Source organism: Oncorhynchus mykiss, chromosome 18, assembly GCF_057628025.1.
Source record: "Oncorhynchus mykiss isolate SJ-2025 chromosome 18, ASM5762802v1, whole genome shotgun sequence".
In the NCBI taxonomy this organism is placed as follows: domain Eukaryota; kingdom Metazoa; phylum Chordata; class Actinopteri; order Salmoniformes; family Salmonidae; genus Oncorhynchus; species Oncorhynchus mykiss.
Genome location: NC_143039.1, coordinates 33,893,352 through 33,920,899, shown reverse-complemented (window position 1 = coordinate 33,920,899; position 27,548 = coordinate 33,893,352). Strand labels below are relative to the sequence as shown.

General features: G+C 41.9%; 2 protein-coding genes across 8 annotated transcripts in view; one reads left to right on the top strand and one right to left on the bottom strand.

The window, feature by feature from the left end:
- Positions 1-268: 268 nt before the first annotated feature.
- On the bottom strand, positions 269-14,369 carry LOC110495926 (kynureninase). Of its 7 annotated transcripts, none has more exons than XM_021571450.3 (14): positions 13,947-14,369; positions 13,555-13,725; positions 8,883-9,003; positions 8,586-8,668; positions 7,950-8,011; positions 7,774-7,845; positions 7,448-7,522; positions 7,100-7,246; positions 3,959-4,057; positions 3,606-3,679; positions 3,459-3,511; positions 3,123-3,208; positions 2,590-2,820; positions 269-661 (listed from the first exon to the last, which is right to left on the bottom strand). In XM_021571450.3, exons 2-14 carry the CDS (start codon positions 13,721-13,723, stop codon positions 533-535), a joined length of 1,401 nt encoding a protein of 466 aa, XP_021427125.2. In that variant the 5' UTR covers positions 13,724-13,725; positions 13,947-14,369; the 3' UTR covers positions 269-532. The 7 variants fall into 7 exon arrangements, 5 of the variants coding, with proteins under 5 accessions (XP_021427125.2, XP_090064367.1, XP_090064366.1 ...); XM_090208241.1 differs by having other exon boundaries at positions 269-2,480; positions 7,774-7,823; positions 13,947-14,292; XM_090208240.1 differs by having other exon boundaries at positions 7,774-7,823; positions 13,947-14,292.
- Positions 14,370-19,492: 5,123 nt separating this feature from the next.
- The window catches only part of lrp1ba (low density lipoprotein receptor-related protein 1Ba), a 202,551-nt gene continuing 194,495 nt past the window's right edge, over positions 19,493-27,548 (top strand). Inside the window, exon 1 of the mRNA XM_036952429.2 lies at positions 19,493-19,683. Coding sequence (XP_036808324.2) covers positions 19,599-19,683 — 85 coding nt within the window. The 5' untranslated portion in view covers positions 19,493-19,598. The remainder of the gene's footprint in view (positions 19,684-27,548) is intronic.

Here is a 27,548-nt window from a genome sequence, read left to right as displayed (position 1 = left end):
TCTATTGGCCCTCCCACCCCCATGGAACGGCAGCTCTGGTCTATTGGCCCTCCCACCCCCACGGAACGACATCTCTGGCTCAGCCCAGTCCAAGCTTTTCTCTGTCCTGGCATTTTAATTTGCATGCGAGTTGTAGTTTCACGTGTTTATTGTATTCTGATGTGTACAGTTGATCTACACAGAGCTCATCTGGAAAAGAGACCGTGGTCTCAGCATCGACTCCCTTTCAAAATAAAGGTTCAATTAGAAGAAGAAAAAAAATCTTGAATTGAGATTCACAGTAATTGACTATTTGCTTTTATTTGACATTGTATGGCAACAAACTTGTCTCACTAAATTTTGAGTAGGAATACAATTCCAACCAATTTTGTTTTACTGAGTAGCCTAGGCAAAACATATTGCAATTCTTTGGGACAGTAGTTCAGAAGACCTGTCAGTGACTCCAGCACATAGTCGATAAAAACATATTGTTTTCATACCGCACTGTCAAAAATACTCTGAAAGGTGGGGTAACAATAAAAGACTGTTTCTATCATTGTTGTAGTTCTTTGCTGGCAGCCAAAGCTGATCCTAGAACAGTGATGAAGCGGTGCACGTCGCTAAAGGAGTTGTAGAGCGGCACCGGAGCGATGCGCAGAACGTTGGGTTCCCTCATGTCACACTTGAGATCGCATGGAGAGAACAGATCAAAACAGCAATAGTCAATTACAAAACATAGATTCAAATCTATGTCTGTGTAATCATGCATAAAACATTTATACTGACTAAAAATATAAACACAACATGCAACAATTTCAAAGATTTTTCCTGAGTTACAGTTCATAGAAGGAAATCAGTCAATTGAAATAAATTAAATTATACCCTAATCTATGGATTTCACATGACTGGGCAGGGGCCCAGCCATGGGTGGGCCTGGGAAGACATAGGCCCACCCACTGAGGAACCAAGCCCAGCCAATCAGAATTAATTTTTCCCCCACAAATGGGCTTTAATACAGACAGACGATCCTGCAGGGTAAAGAAGCTGCATATGGTGGTCCTGGGCTGGGGTGGTTACACGTGGTCTGCGGTTGTTTAATCAGCTTCTTGATATGCCACACCTGTCAGATGGATGGATTATCGTGGCAAAGGAGAAATGCTCACTAACAAGGATGTAAAAAAATTAGTGCACAAAATGTGTGCGTATGGAACATTTCTGAGATCTTTTATTTCAGCTAGTGAAACACGGGACCAAGACTTGACATGTTGCATTTATATTTTTTGTTCAGCATACATATTAAGAACGTGTGTTCTGTACCCAAATTACATGTAAACCCACGTCTGGACTAAAAAGCATGGTCAATGGATAAAAAAAAACAACTGAATTTGTATTTTATTTAAGAGAGCAAGTTTCAGTCCAGACTAGGCTTAATATGGGTCTGGGAAACTCGTCAATAATGTACTACTTTTGTAAACTCAGCAAAAAAAAAGAAAGATCCCTTGTTCAGGACCCTGTCTTTCAAAGATATTTCATAAAAATCCAAAAAACTTCACAGATCTTCATTGTCAAGGGTTTAAACACTGTTTCCCATGCTTGTTCAATGAACCACAAACAATGAATGAACAGGCACTTGTGGAATGGTCGTGAATACACTGCAAGGAGGCATGAGGACTGCAGATGTGGCCAGGGCAATAAATTGTAATGTCCGTACTGTGAGACGCCTAAAACAGCGCTATAGGGGGACAGGACGGACAGCTGATAGTCCTCGCAGTGGTTGACCACGTGTAACACCTGCACAGGATCGGTACATCCGAACATCACACCTGTGGGGCAGGTACAGGATGGCAACAACAACTGCCTGAGTTACACCAGGAACACACAATCCCTCCATCAGTGCTCAGACTGTCCGCAATAGGCTGAGAGAGGCTGGACTAAGGTCTGGGGAGGTCATGGTCTGGGGCAGTGTGTCACAGCATCATCGGACTGAACTTGTTGTCATTGCAGGCAATCTCAATGCTGTGCGTTACAGGGAACACATCCTCCTCCCTCATGTGGCACCCTTCCTGCAGGCTCATCCTGACATGACCCTCCAGCATGACAATGCCACCAGCCATACTGCTCGTTCTGTGCGTGATTTCCTGCAAGACAGGAATGTCAGTGATCTGCCATGGCCAGCGAAGAGCCCGGATCTCAATCCCATTGAGCACGTCTGGGACCTGTTAGATCGGAGGGTGAGTGCTAGGGCTATTCCCCCAGAAATGTCCGGGAACTTGCAGGTGCCTTGGTGGAAGAATGGGGTAACATCTTACAGCAAGAACTGGAAAATCTGGTGCAGTCCATGAGGAGGAGCTGCAATGCAGTACTTAATGCAGCTGGTGGCCACACCAGATACTGACTGTTACTTTTGACCCCCCATTTGTTTAGGGACACATTATTCAATTTCTGTTAGTCACATGTCTGTGGAATTTGTTCAGTTTATGTCTCAGTTGTTGAATCTTGTTCTGTTCATAAAAATATTTACACATGTTAAGTTTGCTGAAAATAAACGCAGTTGACAGTAAGAGGACGTTTATTTTTTTTGCTGAGTTTATTATATATGAAGCCACTCACAGCAACACCCCTCTTCTCCAGCTCCTGGAATATGGCTGCGATGGGGACAGAGAAAGAGAGGGAGAGTTGGCAGCCTCGTTCCTCAGGGTGGGAGGGAGTGATGATATGGACGTAGGGCTTGTGAGGCTGGGACTCGTCCTTGTTGTAGTAGTGCTGGATCAGACACTCCAAGTAACCCGTCAGAAGTCTGGACTTCTTCCTCAGAGCTGCCATACTGGTCATAGCAAAGACCTGGACGTATTGACAAAGATTGACAACTAATCAGTTATTGCCAGAGCTGGGCTCAATTCCATTTAAATTCAGAAAGTAAACCAAATTCCAATTCCAAATTCCCCTAATTGAAAAACACTGAAGAGAATTTGAATTTCACTGTACTTCCTGGATTGACTGGAATTGACCCCAACCCTGCTTATTATAACAGTTACAACCTTTTACAGGTCACTTTAAACTCCATGGTTAGAGAGATGAGCACGAACAAGTTCTAATATCTGCTGTATGAAATAGATATGAAGAACCAAAATGATTCCAATCACCTCTAAACTAGCTTGCAGTGGACACACCAGCAGGATGGGTTGGTTTGATAGCCGAAAGCCACTTATACCAGGTAGTAGATCCATTTCTATGGTCAGAAAAAATGTAGGATGTTCATGATGAACTCATTTGGGTTCTGGCTTGACCGAAACGGCGAAATGAACACAGTAGAACCTATTTTCTGTAATACCCTAAAATGACCAAAAGATGTCAGTGTAAATCAAGCTTCGTGGGTATCTCTTGCTTAGAGACCGACAGGGCTAACTCGAAGCAACATTCTGCAATATGTCCCCAGTACAGAGACTAAAATGAGAACATGATCACAAACATGTTGGTACCATTATCCATGCGGAACCTTGTTTTCAGGTTATGTCCCCACCATCCCGTGAGCCTGAGAGAGAAAGTAACGAGCAGTTAAAACATACACCATAGTCAAACACGCAATAGGAACACAAATCTGAGCTGTACTGCACCATCATACTCACGCAGGCTTGACTGTACGTGCATTCTTCTCATGGATAAAAGCTCCAGCCAGACCACCAGCTCCAGAATTCACATACTACACGTGAATACAAAAATAACTCTTTCCAACACAGTGCATAGTTTGTCTGCCTATTTTCTACAATGTTGAAGACCAATGATAATCTACAATATTTGAAATGGGCATCGATAACAACGGCAAGAAAATCATTGTTGGCAATATTAAGCTCGAACGAGTACATTTCGACCCCACATATTGTTGTCTTCCTGTGTCAGCAGGTGTTGGACAGGAAACAGAGTGAAGCCACTGTCAGCAGTTCATTTGCCTTGATTTCGCCACACAAACCCCAATGCTGACCTTGTAGGAGCACCAGCAGGCAAAGTCCACTCCCCAGTCATGCAGCTTCAGCTCTGCATTGCCCACTGCGTGTGCACAGTCGAAACCAACGTAGCAGCCCTGTGGGAAGAACAAAAACGCACCGTCATGCCAGATGCTAAGGGCAGCAGGCCGAAGCTGTGCAGTCAGGACACATCAGAGGCAGTTCATCAGCGTGTGTGTGTGTGTGTGTGTGTGTGTGTTTGTTTGTTTGCCTGTGTGTGTGTGTGTGTTTGTTTGCGTGTGTGTGTGTGTGTGTGTGTCTTTTAAAGACAAGCTTAATAAATTATTCATGTATTCCTAGTAGGGGTATTATTCTGAGGATCATTAGGACTGACTAAGTCTGGTTGTTTTGATTGCCCTGTTAAATGTGACAGAGAGGGAAGGCTTGTGTGTGTGTGTGTGTGTGTGTGTGTGTTTGGTTTGACATCTCCCGAGTGTCAACATTTAGTTCCTTGTCAACACACTGCTATTTATTTGACGAATGTCATTCTCCGCATGTAGTGAATTGGAATGGGCATCATACACTTGCATGAGGCGAACGCAGACAAATCCGGGCCGAACCAATCATGTCAAATTGTTACACATCCCTGACCACAGAGGACGCTGTTGGAGCAGCTGTTGTGTCTGACAAAATGCTTTTTTGTTTTAAATAACATGCTTCATTAACTCAAAAGCCAACGTTAACAATGACATTATACAATAGATAGAAGCATGATCAAATACGTTGACTATACACAATGGCTGTTATGCATTATAAACAGGGGTTGAATTAGGAATACAGTGGAGCCCCTCTAACACTAATCCTAGGTTCATGTTCACTTCCTGGTTCTACTCTAACCTTCGGCCACAATTCAAACTTCATATCCACATCCCAGGTCAACCACAACCACAGACTTAACCACAACCCTAACCCTAGCTTCATATCCACATCCCTGTTCAACCCTAGCTTCAACTTCAACCACAACCCTAACCCTAGCTTCATATCCACATCCCAGGTCAACCACAACCATAACCCCAACTTTGCATAAATCTAACCTCAACTATAGCCATATGTTCAATCCTAACCCTAACCTTGGTTAATCCTATTCTTCTCTTCAAAACCTTAAAATTGCTGGAGCTTTGCTCAGGCCGTTTCTCCTTTTGACCCAAGGTGCAGGAGCCCGGTTCTAGACCCCAAGTTTTATTTATTTGACATTTATGATTATATAGATAACAGACAGAACAGGTCTGAGGGCAGAACACACACGGATCCCCCACCAAATCAGAGCCAGCCTCCATGCTCTGCCAGCATGTTGCCCATAGAACTGTGTAGAGGGGCCTCCTGTGGTGCCACGCCGAATAATGCAAAAAAAGGCAGAAGGTTCTATAAGTCTAGAAAAAGTCTAAAAAATTCAATTCCGGGCATGTCCAAAACGTGTAATAAAGTAGCAGGAGCCTGCTTACATCGGTCAAAAAGTGGTATCTATTTCTGGTCTAATCTTGGATAATTGTGCCTTTGACCAATGCAGCCTATTAACTATTTTAAATTGAATTACAGCATGTCTTCGACGTATCGATTAAACATGTATTCTCTGAAGCATACTCTGCCAAGTTTCGTCGGAAAGTTGTTCACCTAAATCCTATTCCCATTGGTTACTCAAGAGAGCTCAGGGAATCCAGATTGTGCGAGTATAATAACGCATAGATCAAGATTATGCCCCCTTTGATACAAGGGTTCACTATAAAAATAGAAACTAGAAGGAAAGTAGGTGGGTGCGACTCCAGCCCAATTTAACCACTGATTATAAACAAAGACTCATCCATTTCACTTCTTTGTCGCAATGTAGTGACAGCATCACAGTTTGGACACCAGAGGGCAGTGTTGTCCCTTGACTGTTTAAATTGAACCTTTATAAAACTCCATCAAGATAATGTTGGAGTACCCTCTAAGGAGTGGGATCATGAAATAGATTCAGCCGCGGGCTGATTTTTTCTTGAGCGGCGGGTCAGAGGCCTGAACATAATACCAAATAATTTGTAGACTACAATTTGACCGCAAGAAGCCCAAATAGAGATACAATTAGATTAAAACATTAAAGCAGATGGGCAGGTAGTGTTCTCCTGGCATCCACCAAGCCCAGATTAGTCCGTCGGACTGCCAGATAGTCAAGCGTGATTCATCACTCCAGAGAACACGTTTTCACTGCTGCAGAGTCCAATGGCAGCGAGCTTTATACCACTCCAGCCGATTGTTGTTTCCACTTCACAATAAAAGCACTTACAGTTAAACAGGCAGCTCTAGCAGGGCAGAAATTTGACGAACTAGGCCTCCCGAGTGGAGTAGCGGGTTAAGGCACTGCATCACTACAGATTCGGGTTCGATAACGGGCTGTGTCGAGCGCCGGGAGACCCATGAGGCGGCGCACAATTGGCCCAGCTTCACCCGGGTAAGGGGAGGGTTTGGCCGGCCGGGATGTCTTTGTCCCATTGCGCTCTAGCGACTCCTGTGTCGGGCCGGGCGCATGCACGCTGACACGGTCGCCAGGTATATGGTGTTTCCTTCAACACATTGGTGTAGCCGGCTTCCGGGTTAAGCGAGCAGTGTGTCAAGAAGCAGTGCGGCTTGGCGGGGTCGTGTTTCGGAGGACGCACGGCTCTCGACCTTCGCCTCTCCCGAGTCCATGCGGGAGGTGCAGCGATGGGACAAGACTATCTACCAATTGGATCTCACAAAATTGGCGAGAAAAATAAGTTACAAAAAATATGAAGGTGCCACGATGACAGTCATCAAGCACTTCAGTAAGGCCATTCTACTGCCAGTATGTGTCTATGGAGATTGCATGGCTCTGTGCTCGATTTTATACACATCAGCAACAGGTGTGGCTGAAACAGCCAAATCCACTAATGTGAAGGGGTGTACTGTCCACATATGTTTGTATATATAGTGGGGGTGGGCATTGTGGAACCCTGCTCTAAGGGGATTTGTAAAGGGTTTAGAAGTAGTTTATAAACAAAGAATTTGTTCAAAAGTTTAAATAACATTTCCCAAAAACCCACCCCTTTAAAAAAAAAAAAAAATGTTTGGGTCTCACTGCAGGCGAGAAAAAGACAAGAGGATTGGTTCTAAAGTCGTCCTTTTACCTTCTTCTGCCCTGCTTTAGTGATGGCGGCCATATCAAAGAGCTGCCCGGTGTAATACTGCACTCCACTGAACAGGACCACCGCAATGGAATCTCCCTCCTTTTCTATCGTGTCCAGAATGTCCTCAGTTCTCAGCACCTCCTCGCCCTGCCGGTTTAAAAAAACACAGCAGTTGATCAGGGTATATAAAATGTCACTTTTAATAACTGTTAATAAACTATTTCTCAACGCTCGGTTTTACTCTTTATACTCAATGTCCGTTGGTACCTCGAAAGGTGCAAATAAAAGTTATTATTTATGTCCTATTCCCCTAAAGGTGATTATAGACAAAAATGAAGACTAGTTTACCGGTCTGGGCTTCATGAGCAGCATGCTCTGCTTAGGGTCGTAACCTTTCAACTGGATCTGAGATTCCACAGCATACTGAAGAAATTACACATGATGAACATGGTAAAAAAAAAATTACGACAGGGTAAATGACGAAGAGGAGTCTCTGCACACTTTAACAAGTAGATGACAACTGTCAAAACGGGTTATTTTTAGGGCAAAAACATGAATTATGGTTGAAATGCAGTTGAAGAATGCAAATGCCTTTTGAACACAAAATGACCTGCAGTCATTACACCGACATCCTGTAGGTTGAAATCAAGTTCTGTGTCGTTGGAATTACTCACATGGTCTGAGGGGAAAGCCTTGTCCTCAAGAAGGATTTTGTGACGTTTTGCTGTAGGTTTGTAAAAAGACAGCTGTAAAGCACATATATAACATGTTGTTAATGTAAAGTCTCGGTATATAATGTATAGTGTATGTTTACGTTGGCAATTTGCATAAAAGTTTGACGTTATCTTACCAACAGAATATGCAGATTAACTGTTAACCCGTTCATCAAGGCAACCTCCTCAGCTTTAGCCCCTGTTCGCACGCAAACACACACACACACACAAAGGTGATTTAATTCCCATTGCTCTGATATAACTTTCAAACACATTTTTACTTAATAGCATTTAAGCTATCACAACCTACATTTTCCAAAGTACATTTTCCACACAAAAAGGCATCTGAGGTGATTGCACAATGGCCTTCAGTTGTTTGGTTTGGTTGTACTTTGGACTGTCAGGGTGCAATTACCTTTTAAAACCAGTCACAGATAGGTCTCTCTGTCATACATTTTCAACAGCCGGACAGAACGATAATAACCTATCAGAATTACCTGACAATTTAACCATGGATGTTATGAGAGCTGGAAATTACAGGCTTTTAACAGTGCTGTGTGAAAAAGGGAACAATGACGATATAGGGAACCGTGATGACTGTGTATTGAAATCCTTTGTTCGCACATCAGTGTAAAAAGCCTGTAAAGGTGCCAACATGCATTGTTAAATAGCCTCATCTCAGCCCGAGCTCATGTTCACTAATATGATCATACAACTAACATAGAACGTTATGTTAGATAATGCATTGAACATGTGTTATTGTATGAACTTACCAACCACATTAGCCATGAGTCCCTCTATATTGTTCTCCGCCCAGGCCCAAGGTCGAGAGCCTTGTACATGGCCATGAACCCCCCTGTAAAACAGAACGCAATAAAACAATGGTCACAGCTACAAGGATAAGATACACATTTCAGAGATAGGACAATAGCTTTTTAAAGAGAAAGGTTCAGGGGGGGGACATGTCATCCTCAAATGACCATTACTGTACTTGAAATAGTTGACTAAAACTTTAGCTGATTCAGTGTCATAAAGCGAACATTGGGGGAAACATTGAGGGAACAACTTACGTTTTAGCCCATTTATCCAGCTCCTCGTCAATGTACTTCTTGGCCATTTTGGGCTGGAGGCCAAGTGAGTTCCCCACAAAGTAAATGCATTCCTTGGTGCCATCCACAAGCGTAAGGTCAGCTAAGGGAACAATAACAGTGCATTAGCCCAATCGATCCACACATTTTTACTAAGAAGTTTCCCTGCATTGTTCAAATCACGGCCTACTTCTTGACCCCAGAAAGATGCTTTTGTTTTGCGGTTGAAGAATGTCATTAAAATGATTAAACTTTCAAACACTTAGTTAGCTAAATGAAAGTGCTTAGTCATCTCCTTTTTTCAGCTCAACCCATATGTTGTGAGCATCTCGCTTCCAGCTATAATACATATCCCAGCAGCAAATCTTTTCTGACCTCATTGTACCCGATCAGGGAGGCCGTTTCCTCTCTGTATGTAGGATCTTGTAGACCTACATGTACAGTTGAAGTCGGAGGTTTACATACACTTAGGTTGGAGTCATTAAAACTCGTTTTTCAACAACTCCACCAATCTCTTGTTAACAAACTATAGTTTTGGCAAGTCGGTTAGGACATCTACTTTGTGCATGATGATTAATTTTTCCAACAATTGTTTACAGACATATTATTTCACTTATAATTCAATGTATCACAATTCCAGTGGGTTAGAAGTTTACATACACTAAGTTGACTGTTCATCCTTGGGAGCAATTTCCAAACGCCTGAAGGTACCACGTTCGTCTGTACAAACAATAGTACGCAAGTATAAACCCCATCGGACCACGTAGCCGTCATACCGCTCAGGAAAGAGACGTGTTCTGTCTCCAAGAGATGAATGTACTTTGGTGCAAAAAGTGCAAATCAATCCCAGAACAACAGCAAAGGACATTGCTGGAGGAAACAGGCACAAAAGTATTTATATCCATAGTAGAACGAGTCCTATATCGACATAACCTGAAAGGCCGCTCAGCATGGAAGAAGCCACTCATCCAGAACCGCCATAAAAAAGCCAGACTATGGTTTGCAACTGCACATGGGGAAAAATATCACAATTTTTTGAGAATTGTCCTCTGGTCTGATGAAACAAAAATAGAACTGTTTGGCCATAATGACCATCATTATGTTTGGAGGAAAAAAGTGGTGGCTTGCAAGCCAAAGAACACCATCTCAATCGTGAAGCACGGGGGTGGCAGCATCATGTTGTGGGGGTGCTTTGCTGCAGAAGGGACTGGTGCACATCACAAAATAGATGGCATCACGAGGAAAGAAAATTAGGTGGATATATTGAAGCAACATCTCAAGACATCAGTCAGGAAGTTAAAGCTTGGTTGCAAATGGGTCTTCCAAATGGACAATGACCCCAAACATACTTCCAAAGTTGTGGCAAAATGGCTTAAGTACAACAAAGTCAGGGTATTGGAGTGGCCAACACAAAGCCCTGACCTCAATCCTATAGAAAATTTGTGGGCAGAACTGAAAAAGTGTGTGCGAGCAAGGAGGCCTACAAACCTGACTCAGTTACACCAGCTCTGTCAGGAGGAATGGGCAAAAATTCACCCAACTTATTTAGGGAAGCTTGTGGAAGGCTACCCGAAACGTTTGACCCAAGTTAAACAATTTAAAGGCAATGCTACCAAATACTAATTGAGTGTATGTAAACTTCTGACCCACTGGGAATGGGATGAAAGCTGAAATAAATAATTCTCTCTACTATTATCCTGACATTTCACATTCTTCAAATAAAGAAGTGATCCTAAATGACCTAAAACAGGGAATTTTTACTGGGATAAAATGTCAGGAATTGTGAAAAACTGAGTTTAAATGTATTGTATGTAAACTTCCGATTTCAACTGTATACAGTACGCAGGGCAAAACCATTTTGGTGATTTCTGGTCTACAGTATCAACAAAATAGTATCGGACTCATTCAGCAGTTTTTACCTGATTAAGTACAATAGCATTGGAAAATTCATGTTGAAAGTTACATTTACATTCCTAAAACTTAAGTTGAAAATGATGCTGTCGCTTCTTGATGACAAGTCATTAATAAATAGCCCAATGTCAAGACCGTTATAAAGTGTCCAAATCAAATAACCAATATGCAGAAACGGTGTGATATATTGAAAATCTATGCATATAATGTACTGTCTATACATAGTGCCATGATAAAGTATTTGCCACTTGATTTTCTCTATTGTTGCATATTTTTGATACTGAATGTTATCAGATCTTCAACTAAAACCTAATATAAGATGAACATGAGTTTACAAATAAATTTAAATATACATATTTTTTTCTAATTAACAAAGTTATGCAACACCCAATTCCCTTGTGTGAAAAAGTAATTGCCCCCTTACACTCAATAACTACTCGTACTGACAAGTTGAAAACATGGCAGTTGATCAGGGAACATAAATGTCAATTTTAATAACTGTTAATAAATGATTTCTCAACACCCAATTTCACTCTGTAAGTGTCCATGGGTATCATCTCATCCAAAAAGTTGACTCAAGTTTTCCAAAAAAGCACCTGGATGATCATCAAGACTCTTGGAAGAATGTTCTATGGACAGATGAGTCAAAAGTATAACTTTCTGGACGACATGGGTCCCATTAATCCTGATAAAAACCAAACACTGCATTCCACAGTAAGAACCTTATACCAAAGGTCAAGCATGGTGGTGGTAGTGTGGTGAATTGGGGATGCTTTGCTGTCTCAGGACCTCACTAGAAAACATATGAAAATGTTTGTAGTAAAACAAAAAAATTATTTACAAGCAAAAACCAGTCAAGATGACAATTTGTTCTTCGCCTGTGGACTGTGCCTTAATCAAAGAACCATGAATTCTGTTCTGTATCAGAGAATTCTACAGGAGAATGTCAGGCCATCCATCTGTGAGCTGAAACTGAAACGCAGCTGGGTCATGCAGCAAGACAATGATCCAAAACACACAATCAAGTACGCATCAAAATGGCTAAAAAGCACATTTGATAAAGTCCAGACCTTATCCCAATTGAGATGTTGTGGCAGGACTTGAAACGAGCAGTTCATGCTTGAAAACCCACAAATGTCGCTGAGTCAAAGCATGTAAGAGTGGGCCACTGTTGAAACTACCACAACTCAAAAAACATCACTGCTTAGAGGACAACCTACAGTACCATCAGCTACATTTTGGAATGTTGAATTTTGATACAGGGTTCACCAAAACAGAAATAGAAACAGCAACAGTGTTTTGGGGCTCCCGAGTGGCACAGCGGTCTAAGGCACTGCATCTCAGTGCTAAGAGCCGTCACTACAGTCCCTGGTTCGAATCCAGGCTGTATAACATCCGGCCATGATTGGGAGTCCCATAGGGCGGTGCACAATTGGCCCAGCGTCGTCTAGGTTTGGCTGGGGTAGGCTGTAATTGTAAATAACAATTTGTTCTTAACTGACTTGCCTAGATAAATAAAGCTTAAATAAAATAAATCACTCCAATCGATTATAACGTTTAAATTATTTGCACAAGAGGAGGAGATGAGGTTGCACATCCTTTTAAAACTAACACAGCTCAAAAACCACACAGAACATGGGAATAATGTGTACATCACTGGTTAGAGGACAATTTGTAGAAAACAGCTGGCTACATTTTGAAGTGTTGCATTTTGTTTCAAGTGGGTCTCCAACCTGGTAAGTGTAATGCAACACTTTTTTGTTAATCACTTCCATCGATACACTGAAATCAATAGAACAGCGGGCAAACGTTCAGGTTTAGCACTGTTTAAACTAACACGACTCAAAGGCCCCACGGAAAGTGGAATGACCTACACGCGGTTAGTTAGACAATAACTTGTAGAAGTCTATGTTTTGCAATGGCGGATGTTGATTTTGGGTGGCTGCCATAATGGAAAAGGAATCCAACAAACAAAAATATTTTTTCTGTTAGTTAACTTCAACGAAACACGACACACCATTGGATATATCAACAGTGACAACGGTTCGCTGCTATTTACGTGTTACTTTGACTGTCAAAACAGTGTATTGGTGTGTGGCCAGCGACGTTTACAGAGACCACCCCGAATTGTCCGTGCAATTTGAGAAAATTATAGCTGCTTTTTTAATCATGCAACGCCCAGCCCGTATGACAAAATCAACAGTACATAACTAAAGATATTGATAGGTTATAACCAATTGATTTTGTGTCATGTTGACTATAAAACGTTTATATACGAGCATCACCAATCTGAGGTAAAAAAAACATGTGCAATTCCAACCAATTCGATGTGGTCAAAACGCCAGCTTGTGTAAAGTAGTGTAATATACATGAATTATATATGGCAAAATAATGAAACATCTTAATTTCGGGTTGACAGTAAATCAAGCAAACTCACAGATGCTTTCAATAATCACATACAGTATATTTCTCACTAGTTTATACATTTAAAGATGTTTTTAAAATGCTCTAATTCACAATTTAACCGGTTGCTCTCGAAAGTCCTCCCCATAGTGACTATACAGCAGACCATTCTTTCGACTAAATTGGGGCAAGCAAGGCTCATTGTAGCCAGAAAAACTCTAAAGGTCAGAGGTTTTCCTACATATAAGATAATAATATCATGACACTCCACAGACTGCTATGGGGAGACGGAGAAGCAACTAGCTAGTGCATAAAAAGGCCTGCTTGCCATTTTACTTACAAGGAGGGAGTTCTGCAACTTTGGGTAATAGAAACTGTTCACGTAGATGCTTTAGTTCGTCGTGATTGTCCAGATATGTGGCTACTTCATTCGATGTCTGGCTGCATCCCAGCAGAGTAGAGACGCGCTCCAGAACCTTGCGCGGAGACATGGCGTCAAATGGGTCCATTACTGAAGTTGAAAAAAGGAAAATGATTTAGAGTAATATGCCATTTACAAATAGTTATCAAACAAAGCTAGTCCTTCAGTATGTATACTATCTACACAGGCTATATACCCACCTCAAATGTTTTGACAGGTTGGCTAAAAAACAACTGCCTGCATTCCAAAGCTCAATATATTCTATTATGACAATTCAAAGTGGAGAAACAATAAAATAATTAGGTAATTACCAGATAATGCAAGTATTTCCAATTTCAGTTGAATATATCACAGTCTCTTTCACCAGTTTGAGAGTTAATCGGACACATTCACGAGTGCTCTTTCACCCCTCTGTAAATTCCCGCAGTTAGCTAATAATTGACCTCAGAGATAAACTCACTGGCGAGGTATTATCGATACTGTAAACAACACCTGTATCCAAAATGGTCGAATAAGAGGCACTATGTAGACCTACTTCCTTCATAGACTGTCACGTGTTGCTTTTCATGACAGCCTATTATTTCTTCCATTCCTTCGATTGGGCGGATGTACGTGATGAGCAGAGGGCATTGAGGCAGGAAGAACACCGTTGCATGTATCTAATTGGTTGACAGACCTCTAATCGGCATGTCGCGAAAAGTTCTCAAACTTTTCTCCTGGACAGGGCTCAGAATAACTCGCAGTAGAGGACACAGGGGTAGACTGCCCATCTGGCATTTCTGGCAAATGCCAGAAGGACCGGTCCTTTTTTGCCTAGTGGGAAAAATGCTAAATTAGCATTATCTGGCTAATAATGGGGGCCTCGAGGAAGAAAAACATGGTTGTTGTGGCGTCCTCAAGGGGGAAAAGAATGGGCCAGTGTGTTAGAAATCCCAGAGCCAATTTCTATTCCCAGTCCGCCCCATGTGAGGACATCAAAAACGTTCAAATTGTAGTTTGAGGTGAAGCTCACATAAACAATATTTTGTACAGTAGCCAGGTGAGAAGACAGGGAGGTTTTGTGGGAAGGAAGGAGTAAATTTTTTTGTGATGGATAAAGCAGTCGGGGAGAGATGATTTCTGTCCCTGTGAAAGCTAGGGGGGAGCAAGTCAGGTATTTATAGGCTGTTATTTTCTGAGTGGTTCTAGGAGGCTGTACTGCCTTCCCCTGATGCTGCTGGAGAAATGTAAATGCCTTTATGCTCCTCAGTCTTCCCACCTGCATACAGATAGAGAATTATGTCAATAGCGTGATCCACCTTTCGTACAAGTTTACAATAGACAACACATTGCGTATTATGTCTACTTATTTGTGTACTGTGGTATTCCATGGCAAGCTGATGGAAATCTCCTGATGGTGCCTATTTAACCTGTCAGTCTATAGGAGTTGAGTGTAACCGATTTCTCATCTTCATTCGTAGTGGACATTTCCTCTGCCAGTCCTAATAGTTAACGAATAAAAGGAATCCGGAATCTCTACATGAAGCTCCATTATCAATTTAGAGAGAGGAGTTTCAGCACCATGAAGAGCAAGACAAAGTTACTCTATTGAATAATATCTCAACTCCAATCCTCCTTCACCACATTTCCCTAGCCCTTATCCAACTTTAAGATTACCACTGACATACAGGAGAAACTTGTATCTTGTATCATACAGTAGCTATGTTGAAAGAGCTGATTTTCAAATTCATGGGCAAAAAACGTATAGATGTAACCCAGACTTAATCTATACTGATTTAGCTATTCAAAAGCAAAATACTACTCTTTTTTTTTTTTTTTAACAAAAAACGAATACAAAATATTAAATATTTACCAAATGTACAGGAGTTATTTGCCGAGGAGACCTCACAGCGCCATGTCGACATGTGTAGAACGGCATGAGATTAGCTATGGAACTGCAAAGGTTTCTCTCTGACCACGGCCTTGCGCTACTTCACTGCATGCATCCCAATGGTAGGCCGCCTCGACCAAATCATCCCCTTCAATGCTGCAGACAGCAGGAGGTAATCCTTAGCTTAACAGTGTCATAGCAAATAACCAGTCTTCCGTTAAGGCACCAGTCACAAAGGGTGGTCGATCACAAACCCTTCAAAGCGTCATAATAAGCCTTTGCATATTTGTTTCACTTCTACATACTATAAACGGCTCATTTTGGATGTTTGGTGGCTTCAGGAGGGATATCTGTCTGACAATTACATCGACATGGCTTGTGTAGGAAGGTAGTCAATTCAGAAGAAGGAGAGGTTGAGCAAGAGGTTGGTTCCAACCCACCTTATTCCCTGTAAATAGTGCTCTACTTTTGACAAGAGCCATATGGGCCCTGGTCAAAAGTAGTGCACTTATATAGGGAATAGTTGTTTGTTGTGGTACTGTATACAATGGAGCTGTCCCAGAGGTAACCTTGCTGCTTTTGCTTTTTCACCACGAACAGAACTGCTCTTCTTCAAACTAGCCCAAGCATCTCACATTGTAACAAAATCTAAAAGCAGCATACACATGTGTAGATCTCTTCACAATACGATTGAAAGTAAATTGTGTACTTCTTAGAGTGTATCCACTATCCTCTATCTCCCCCACGCCATTGCAGTCTACTCACACAGATAACTTTGTTTTGTTTCAATGTCAGCTATATATTGAAGGTCTTGGATAGCTTGTACTGTATGTTGGGATATGACAAGTGCTGACCTCCATGGTTTTAATGGACTCTTCTGTGGCTCATTTGTAAGAAGAGAGGAGCTCTTTGCTGCCTCTGCTTTGTGCTGGGACAGGTCTCCAGGGCCCTCTTCTTCAGAAACATGGAGGATAACGCATCTTTATGGGCTACATGGCCTCCTTACTGAGCACTATTGACTGGTTGTCAGCTAGCCTTCTAGACAGTGATGCTGGAATTGGTCTCTATTATTGGATTTTCTCCTATCTTTTTCATCTTCTCTCTCTCTGTCTCTCTCTCTGTCTCTCTCTCTGTCTCTCTCGCTCTCTCTCTCGCTCTCTCGCTCTCTCGCTCTCTCTCTCTCAATTCAATTCTATTCAATTCAGGGGCTTTATTGGCATGGGAAACATATGTTAACATTGCCAAAGCAAGTGAAGTAGATAAGAAACAAAAGTGAAATAAACAATAAAATGAACAGTAAACATTACACTCACAGAAATGACAAAATAATAAAGACATTTCAAATATCATATTATGTCTATATACAGTGTAGAGATGTGCAAAAAGTTAAAGTACAAAATAAATAAACATAAATATGGGTTGTATTCACAATGGTGTTTGTTCTTCCCTGGTTGCCCTTTTCTTGTGGCAACAGGTCACAAATATTGCTGCTGTGATGGCACACTGTGGTATTTCACCCAGTTTCTCTCTCTCTCTCTCTCTCTCTCTCTCTCTCTCTCTCTCTCTCTCTCTCTCTCTCTCTCTCTCTCTCTCCCTTTCTCTCTCTCTCGCTCTGTCTGTGTGTACATGAAAAGAAAGCCCTGTAGGGGGCAGCGAAGTACCACACACTATTTATTTGGATGAACATGATAATAAGGAACCTAAAATATCACAAAAGCCAAGCCAGGACAAGGGAGTGGAAATAAATCTTAGGGTGAGGATAAGCTGCAGGTCTTTCGAAACTGGGCACATTAGCCTTCCACAAGAGATTCTAGATGTGTATGTTGGATGCCATTTCTAATTTCAGTACTTCATCTCTATGATTGCCCAGGAGGGGGTGGAGAAGGCCCTTGCACTCTGGACCTGTCTGTCTTCTGACTGAGACTGTACTGTAAGCTTCACTGGTGTGGCTCTGGCTCCACCAGCGTAGTATAAGACAGTTAGCAAGGCAGGCAGCAGCTGCTTCTGTTCATCCACTACGCCGGGGGACTGGAACACTCAGCTAGCTAACTCCCTCCTAGGACACTGACCTCCTTTGTGATGCTCGATTGAAATTCAGGAGCCTGCCCCTTTACCAGTACCCCAGGTCCAGCACAAGTCTGTAAACAATCAGGGGCATATGGGTGAGGAATGACAATCTCTGAAAACTGAAAGATGGGATGAGACGGGATGTGATGAGATGGGATCCCTGGCTGTGATCCCACTCTGGGAGTGGGATATGCAAAAAACACATTTACATTTCCTGACACTCGTACAGGTTATCCACTTGTACATGCAGTGAAACAGGACAAATATAAGCCCCCCCTATTTGACCTTGACCTTTGACATACACACACACACACACACACACACACACACACACACACACACACACACACACACACACACACACACACTGCATGGACATACAGTGAATGGTTTTGCAATTACACTACATTATTACATCCACATCAGTTGGGGTATTTTATCTGTGTCGTTAGGCTGCCCCTGGCCTGCATATTCCATATTTGAAAAAGGGCATGGAGAGTGGGGCTGCCACAGGCTAATAGAGAGAATGGAGGGACCATCCTGCTGCATCACCTCAGGGGAAACCAAACAAGAGAGATCAGACAGTGGCTGAATCATTACAGTTTAAGATCTGGCAGGCTCAGTGGTGGGACTTGAATGAGAGGAGAGGAAAGGAGAGGAGACTAATGATTTTAACAGACTAAAATGGGGTTGATATACACAATGGGCCCTGCAGAGAAGAAGCCCTTAGTTACTCAGATTGCTGGACTAAATCAGGATTTCCCAAACTCGGTCCTAGGTCGTCACCATCATCCCCAGTGCACATTCTTTGGGGGGAGGGGCAAAGCCGAGTTTAGGCAGTGGTGGGAAAAGTACTCAAAAGTCAAACTTGAGTAAAAGTAAAGATACTTTAATAGAAAATGACTAAAGTAAAAGTGAAATTCACCCAGCAAAATACTACTTGAGCAAAAGTCTAAAAGTATTTGGTTTAAAATATACTTAAATATCAAAAGTAAATGGAATTGCTAAAATGTACTTAAGAATCTAAAATAAAGTATTAGTAATTTCAAATCCTTTATATTACGCAAACCAGACATCACAATTTTCTTGTTTTTTTATTTATTTATGGATAGCCAGGGGTAAACTACAACACTCTGACATTCATTTACAAACAAAGCATGTGTTTAGTGAGTCCGCCAGATCAGAGGCAGTAGGGATGACCAGGGATGTTTTCTTGATAAGTGTGTGAATTGGACAATTTTCCTGTCAAAATGTAGCAAGTACTTTTTGGGTGTCAGGGAAAATGTATGGAGTAAAAAGTACATTATTTTAGGAATGTAGTGAAGTAAAAGTAAAAGTTGTCGAAAATATAAATAGTAAAGTAAAGTACAGATACCCCCAAAAAACTACTTAAGTAGTACTTTAAATTATTTTTACTTAAGTATTTTACACCACTTACTTTAGGAAACCCTGGACTAAGTAATCCAATACTTCTTCTGGAAAGCATTATCCCTTTAAAAGTGCTGAGATTTGTGTACCTCAATATTCAATATTACTGACAATTCTCAGAATACACTACTGTAGATGAAGGCGAAGAGATACACATATATGTACTTCCCTACTGTCAATTAAAATTATAGTCTCTCTCTCTCTCTCTCTCGCTCTCTCTCTCTCTCTCTCTCTCTCTCTCTCTCTCTCTCTCTCTCTCTCTCACGAACACACACACACACGAGAAACATCGTCACGTTTTCAAATGAGAGGCCAGGCTATGTAATATAGACCCTCAGTGTTGAAAAGTGATAGAAACATTATCTCCCCGCGCCGGTAACCCTACCTCCCTCCCGCCTTCCTCCCCTCCTACCTTTTCTATCTCTTGCATGCTTTCAGTGTCCTCCACTCGCTCACATACAGCTGGGAAGGGGTATAGGTAAAACGGAAAGGTTTGCGTGACAAGCGAAGTGGCAATCTTCATTTGACATTTCTGAACATTACAACCGGACCAGAACGTGAGTGAATGAAGTGCTGCGGCCAGTTTTGATCCGCAACGATGTCCGACTTTATTTTAGCTTTTTTGACCATATCGGGATTATTTCAAATTGCTAAAATGCTGACAACTGCGGGGGCAGATCAAGGTAAAACAAGTTCTTGTTGTGCTATTACTGTCGAAAAGCCATCTATTAGTATATTTTCATCATCAACATCATCATCATCATCACCTCACAATCATAGATTTCCAAAATCATTTTATGACCTTGTCCTTGGCTTTTTGTCATGTCGGCCTATGTGTTGTGTTCTTTAGCAAGCCTTGTAACAAATCCCCGAATGACAAATCTCTGAATTACTGTGTGTGATGTGCACTGTCACTAATAATGTGAATTCTGATGGAAGTTTTTGAATGCTATTATTATAGAGAACATGCATGATGCAGGAGATGAACGGAAGTCTGCTCTATTCATCCAGTGATTTAACCCAAATAAGATGATTCTTTGATATTGTATAACTGAGCATTAGGTAGGCTACCACTTTCCATGTGTTGTTTTAACTTTATAACCCACCCACATGAACCATTTTGTTGCAAAGCCTTAACAATACGGGCTTGTTCAGATATATTTATAACAGATGGGAATTAATTCACCATTGATTGCTAATGTTTAGGGCTATATGCAGTTGAAAATGTGTCAATGAAAAAAATAATCACGCAAAGAAACTCCATACAATGGTACTAAATACTAAAATACGGTAGGTAGTAGGCTGTATACCTGCTCAACATCAGTATGTCCACTAAGATACTGGCTACTGGTTAATGAAACCCATCCGGTCAGTTTGTTCATTACATGCTCACCTGTTTAGCCTGCTGGACCAATATCAACCTCTGAAATATGGGCTAGGCTACTGCTGGAGGAAGACCTTACGCCCAACACTAGATCGACCATAAATGACCAATATCATTACAGTTTATCCACAGTCAACTTTTTTTTATAGAGGTAATCCAATATTGACAACTCCATTGCTGCCTTAGCAAGTACGAATTGTGTCTTAATGATAGAGGATATGGAGGGGACACCACAAGTTAAAGAAAATGGTATGGAAAAATGAATTTGTGTTTTTTCTGGGGCATGGAGTTTTTCCTGGTCTCATGACTTGGTCAGGTAAAACTCTGTGTACTATTCGTAGGCTATGACAAAATGTTATTGCCATAGATCGCTTCCCTTATCATCTGTGCTATGACTATAGGGTTGTTTTTTTTTTTGTCGGGTCATGTGATTTGGAAACACTCCTGTCCTAAGGTGGATCAAACCCTTTCAAACGACCACAAGCCTTGTTATTTTTCATTCTGGATCTGATATCAAAAGAGCCAGAGACAACAATTGCATTGGACAACAAAGACCAGTGACACTAAAGCTCACAACAAAATGTGGAAAAAGTCAAGGGGTGTGAATACTTTCTGAAGGCACTACATTCTGTAGTTTACTATAGCAGGGCTGTGTTATGCTAAACATGTCTTTAAATATTAATGTCACTCTATACACACACACACACACACACACACACACACACACACACATTGTTAATCAGTAGACGTTGAAAAATAAATTTTTGTCAGAATTTGTGGGTTTTTGTTTGTCCACCCGACTCTTGAGAATTGACCACAAGTTCTCAATGGGATTAAATCTGGAGAGTTTCCTGGCCATGGACCCAAAATATTGATGTTTTGTTCCCCGAGCCACTTAGTTATCACTTTTGCCTTATGGCAAGGTGCTCCATCATGCTGGAAAAGGCATTGTTCGTCACCAAACTGTTCCTGGATTTTTGGGAGAAGTTGCTCTCGGAGGATGTGTTGGTACCATTCTTTATTCATGGCTGTGTTCTTAGGCAAAATTGTGAGTGAGCACACTCCCTTGGCTGAGAAGCAACCACTCACATGAATGGTCTCAGGATGCTTTACTGTTGGCATGACACAGGACCGATGGTAGCCCTCACCTTGTCTTCTCTGGAAAAGCTTTTTTTCCGGATGCCCCAAACAACCGGAAAGTGGATTAATCAGAGAAAATGACTTTACCCCAGTCCTCAGCAGTTCAATCCCTGTACCTTTTGCAGAATATCAGTCTGTCCCTGATGTTTTTCCTGGAGAGAAGTGGCATCTTTGCTGCCCTTCTTGACACCAGGCCATCCTCCAAAAGTCTTCACCTCACTGTGCGTGCAGATGCACTCACACCTGCCTGCTGCCATTCCTGAGCAAGCTCTGTACTGGTGGTGCCCCGATTCCGCAGCTGAATCAACTTTAGGAGACCGTCCTGGCGCTTGATGGACTTTCTTGGGCGCCCTGAAGCCTTCTTCACAACATTTGAACCGCTCTCCTTGAAATTCTTGATGATCCAATAAATGGTTGATTTAGCTGCAATCTTACTGGCAGCAATATCCTTGCCTGTGAAGCCCTTTTTGTGCAAAGCAATGATGACGGCATGCGTTTCTTTGCAGGTAACCATGATTGACAGAGGAAGAACAATGATTCCAAATACCACCCTCCTTTTGAAGCTTCCAGTCTGTTATTCGGACTCAATCAGCATGACAGAGTGATCTCCAGCCTTGTCTTCGTCAACACTCACACCTGTGTTAACGAGAAAATCACTGACATAATGTCAGCTGGTCCTTTTGTGGCAGGGCTGAAATGCAGTGGAAATATTTTTGCGGGATTCAGTTCATTTGCATGGCAAATATGGTCTTTGCAATGAATTACAATTCATCTGAACACTCTTCATATTTCTGGAGTATTTGCAAATTGCCATCATACAAACTGAGGCAGCAGACTTTGTGAAAATGTATATTTGTGTCATTCTCAAAACTTTTGGCCACGACTATACACTTTTTAACAAGGCAGGGAGGGTTACACTGAACACAATTCTTTATGTGTAAGTCATAAAACAAATATGCTTGTGTTGTTGTCTTGGTCTCTATCTGGCCCACCAGAGATTGGTTCCCTGGTGCTCACTGTAGGAACTGATTGCCTTTAGAATTCATATATTCAATCATTAAATCAGCTACTTTCAACATTTTCATTGAAAATAATACCCCCCATTTCTATAGCACTCTATTCTAACCAAACCTGCATTACCAGTTCATAACAATAGGTGTCACTATGCACTAGCTAGTTGAAAAGACCGATGTCATGATGGCTGCTTGTCTCTGTATTTGTGAAAGTTATGGTGGTGCTAGAAACCATCAATTCTATATTTCTGCATTTGCCATCCATCTGTTAAGGTTGGACAAATGTGTTCATATTGTCTGTGTAGACTGCTCTGTGGCAGAATTTGTAGGTTTTGTACTTTGAACAAAAACATTTGTTTGTATTTACCAGCAGTGGAAATAAAATAATATGCCAACGAACAATACTGGTTAGCTGCTGGCTGCATGATTGCATAAAACTAGCTAGCTAATGTTGGCTGCATGATTGCATAAAACTAGCTAGCTAATGTTAGCTACCTAGCTATATAGCTAGCCTACTCTAAAAACATTAGTAGTTTTGTTAGCTAGCTATAGATTGGATAATTCTAGATAGTTTTAGAGGACAACTCAACTGCTTTTTTAAACTGCTTTTATTAACACATACCTTGTTTTTCATGAAAATGTGTGTTCACTCTATCATGCGGCAGGAAGCCAGGCAGACAGGAGAGGAGAGTTTCCACTAGATAACACATTCACAAAGTCAGATTCCACAGATCAGAGAGGAGTGTGAGCAAAGAAAGAAACCAAGTCAAATGAAATCAGATTTTATTGGTCGCATCCACATATTTAGCAGATGTTATTGCGGGTGTAGAGAAACGCTTGTGTTCCTAGCTCCAGTAGTGCAGTAATATTTAATAATGCACAACAATACACACAGATCTAAAAGTGGAATTAAGAAATATATAAATAATAGGATGAGCAATGTCGGAGTCCTGAGTATAAATATATACGTATACACTACCAGTCAAAAGATTGGACACACCTACTTCATTCAAGGGTTTTTCTTTATTTATTATATTTTCTACATTGTAGAATAATTGTGAAGACATCAAAACTATGAAATAACACATATGGAATCATGTAGTAACCAAAAAAAAGTGTTAAACAAATCAAAACATATTTTACATTTTAGATTCTTCAAAGTAGACACCCTTGCCTTGATGACAGCTTTAAACCCTCTTGGCATTCTCTCAACCAGCTTCACGAGGAATGCTTTTCCAACAGTCTTGAAGGAGTTCCCACATATGCTGAGCACTTGTTGGCTGCTTTTCCTTCACACTGTGGTCCAACTCATCCTAAACCATCTCAATTGGGTTGAGGTTGGGTGATTGTGGAGGCCAGGTCATCTGATGCAGCACTCCATCACTCTCCTTCTTGGTCAAATAGCCCTTACACAGCCTGGAGGTGTGTTTTGGGTCATTGTCCTGTTAAAAAACAAATGATAGTCACACTAAGCTCAAACCAGATGGGATGGCGTATTGCTGCAGAATGCTGTGGTAGCCATGCTGGTTAAGTGTGCCTTGAATTCTAAATAAATCACTGACAGTGTCACCAGCAAAGCACCCCCACACCGTCATCCCTCCGGAGATCACCGTTCACCTACTCTGTGTCTTACAAAAATCTCAAATTTGGATTCATCAGACCAAAGAACAGCTTTCCAATGGTCTAATGTCCATTGCTTGTGTTTCTTGGCCCAAGCAAGTCTCGTCTTCTTATTGGTGTCCTTTAGCAGCAATTCGACCCATTAAGGCCTGATACCCACAGTCTCCTCTGAACAGTTGATGTTGACATGTGTCTGTTACTTGAACTCTGTGAAGCATTTCTTTGGGCTGCAATCTGATGTGCAGTTAACTTATTAATTTATCATCTGCAGCAGAGGTAACTCTGGGTCTTCCTTTCCTGTGGCGGTCCTCATGAGAGCCAGTTTCATCATAGTGCTTGATGATTTTTGCCATTGCATTTGAAGAAACTTTAAAAGTTCTTGACATTTTCCATATTGACTGACCTTCATGTCTCAAAGTAATGCTGGACTGTCGTTTCCCTTTGCTTATTTGAGCTGTTCTTGCCATAATATGGACTTAGTCTTTTACCAAATAGGGCTATCTTCTGTATACCACCCCTACCTTGTCACAGCACAACCGATTCGCTCAAACGCATTAAGAAGGAAAGACATTCCACAAATTACTTTTTAACAGGACACACCTGTTAACTGAAATGCATTCCAGGTGACTACCTCATGAATCTGTTTGAGAGAATGCCAAAAGTGTGCAAAGCCGTCATCAAGGCAACGGTTGGCTCTTTGAAGAATCAAAAATAAATGAAATATATTTTGATTTGTTTAACACTTTTGTGGTTCCTACATGATGCCATATGTGTTATTTCATAGTTCTGATGTCGTCACTATTATTCTACAATGTACAAAATAGTAATAATAAAGAAAAACCCTGGAATGAGTAGGTGTGTCCACACTTTTTACTGGTACTGTATGTGATGGGATTTACAGACAATATAGACATCATGGCCAGTATGTGGATAGATTATTTTGTATATCTATAGAATACGCAGGATAGAATTATGTATATATACAGCAATAGTTGAATAAGATGGCATTGACTAGAATACAGTATATACTGTACATATGATATGAATAAAACAGTGCAGAGTGCAGAGAGTCAGTGCTATCAGGATGCTTGGGATGTCCCAACACTGACTTTACCCCATGGAAGTTGACATTTAAAATGGTTAAGGTAAGGGTTAAGGTTAGGGTTAGGGTTTAGAGTAGAGATGTCCCAAGGAACCCGGATAGCACTAACCAAATCAAATTAAAATCAAATCAAATTTATTTATATAGTCCATACATCAGCTGATATATCTAAGTGCTGTAAAGAAACCCAGCCTAAAACCCCAAACAGCAAGCAATGCAGGTGTAGAAGCACGTTGGCTAGGAAAAACTCCCTAGAAAGGCCAAAACCTAGGAAGAAACCTAGAGAGGAACCAGGCTATGTGGGGTGGCCAGTCCTCTTCTGGCTGTGCCGGGTGGAGATTATAACAGAACATGGCCAAGATGTTCAAATGTTCATAAATGACCAGGATGGTCCAATAATAATAAGGCAGAACAGTTGAAACTGGAGCCGCAGCACGGCCAGGTGGACTGGGGACAGCAAGGAGTCATCATGTCAGGTAGTCCTGAGGCATGGTCCTAGGGCTCAGGTCCTCCGAGTGAGAGAAAGAAAGAGAGAAAGAGAGAATTAGAGAGAGCACACTTAAATTCACACAGGACACCGAATAGGACAGGAGAAGTACTCCAGATATAACAAACTGACCCTAGCCCCCCAACACATAAACTACTGCAGCATAAATACTGGAGGCTGAGACAGGAGGGGTCAGGAGACACTGTGGCCCCATCCGAGGACACCACCGGACAGGGCCAAACAGGAAGGATATAACCCTACCCACTTTGCCAAAGCACAGCCCCCACACCACTAGAGGGATATCTTCAACCACCAACTTACCATCCTGAGACAAGGCCGAGTATAGCCCACAAAGATCTCCGCCACAGCACAACCCAAGGGGGGGGGGGGGCGCCAACCCAGACAGGAAGATCACATCAGTGACTCAACCCACTCAGGTGACGCACCCCTCCCAGGGACGGTATGAAAGAGCCCCAGTAAGCCAGTGACTCAGCCCCTGTAATAGGGTTAGAGGCGGAGAATCCCAGTGGAAAGAGGGGAACTGGCCAGGCAGAGACAGCAAGGGCGGTTTGTTGCTCCAGAGCCTTTCCGTTCACCTTCCCACTCCTGGGCCAGACTACACTCAATCATATGACCCACTGAAGAGATGAGTCTTCAGTAAAGACTTAAAGGTTGAGACAGAGTTTGCGTCTCTTACATGGGTAGGCAGACCGTTCCATAAAAATGGAGCTCTTTAGGAGAAAGCCCTGCCTCCAGCTGTTTGCTTAGAAATTCTAGGGACAATTAGGAGGCCTGCGTCTTGTGACCGTGTAGGTATGTACGGCAGGACCAAATCAGAGAGATAGGTAGGAGCAAGCCCATGTAATGCTTTGTAGATTAGCAGTAAAACCTTGAAATCAGCCCTTGCCTTGACAGGAAGCCAGTGTAGGGAGGCTAGCACTGAAGTAATATGATCACATTTTTTGGTTCTAGTCAGGATAACCGAATGCCGAGTCAAACAACGAGGTGCTGGTGGAACCAAACTAGTTGTTGAGAGGCGTGGTCGATAAGGCTCTGTGGGCTGTAGCTAGGAAACCACTGTGACTGATAAGTGAATCCACCTGTCGCAGTGAGCGTGGGGGTTACCGTGTGAATTCCCAGTAACAGGGTTGTATTCACTAGACAAAACAGAGGCAAACAGGCTAAAGTTGGAGGAGGTACTATGTCAACTTGGCCAATAAGAAACGCCTGCCTTCTTTTCCATTGCATTTTTTCCCCCATGACATAAACTAATGAATACGTCTGGTAAACGTGTTTGGTGATTGAAAAGAACTGGGGCAAATGCTGTCTCGCCACAAGTTTTCTGGCAGCCCTGGTGGCTGTGGTACATTACCTAATTCACTGAGCAGTTACGGTGCATTTTGAGCCCCCACATTTTCAAGTGTGTAATAGCAAGTACCTCATGCCACACATTGGCAGCACTATCTATGCATCTCCTTCATGGTTAAGAGGAAGGAAGCTTTTTGTGCTTATCATCCCGACAGACTAGTTGGCCCAATCCAATGTAGCTGAACCAATGGAATGTCACAGCTCAGAATCTTGCAAATGGCACCCTATTCCCTACATAATGCACTACTTTTGACCAGGGCCCATGTATGGAATAGGGTGCCATTTGGGACGAAAGCACAGTAATAACTTTTCTTCCAAGGACTCAGATATGAATTGAGGCACCGTATCCTCCAGAGAAATAGCAGTAGAGACTCTAGCCTATTAAATATTACTGTACCTCCTCTCTCCCCGATGAGGGTCGAAGCAAAGCCTGG

Bases quoted from the DNA above. Each gene is read 5' to 3' on its own strand.
- LOC110495926 (XM_021571450.3), bottom strand. From the start codon at position 13,723: ATGGACCCATTTGACGCCATGTCTCCGCGCAAGGTTCTGGAGCGCGTC. The intron at 7,846-7,949 runs GTAAGATAACGT...TGTGCTTTACAG, and splicing joins TTAATCTGCATATTCTGTTG to CTGTCTTTTTACAAACCTAC. The intron at 4,058-7,099 runs GTAAAAGGACGA...TTCTTCCCACAG, and splicing joins CTAAAGCAGGGCAGAAGAAG to GGCTGCTACGTTGGTTTCGA.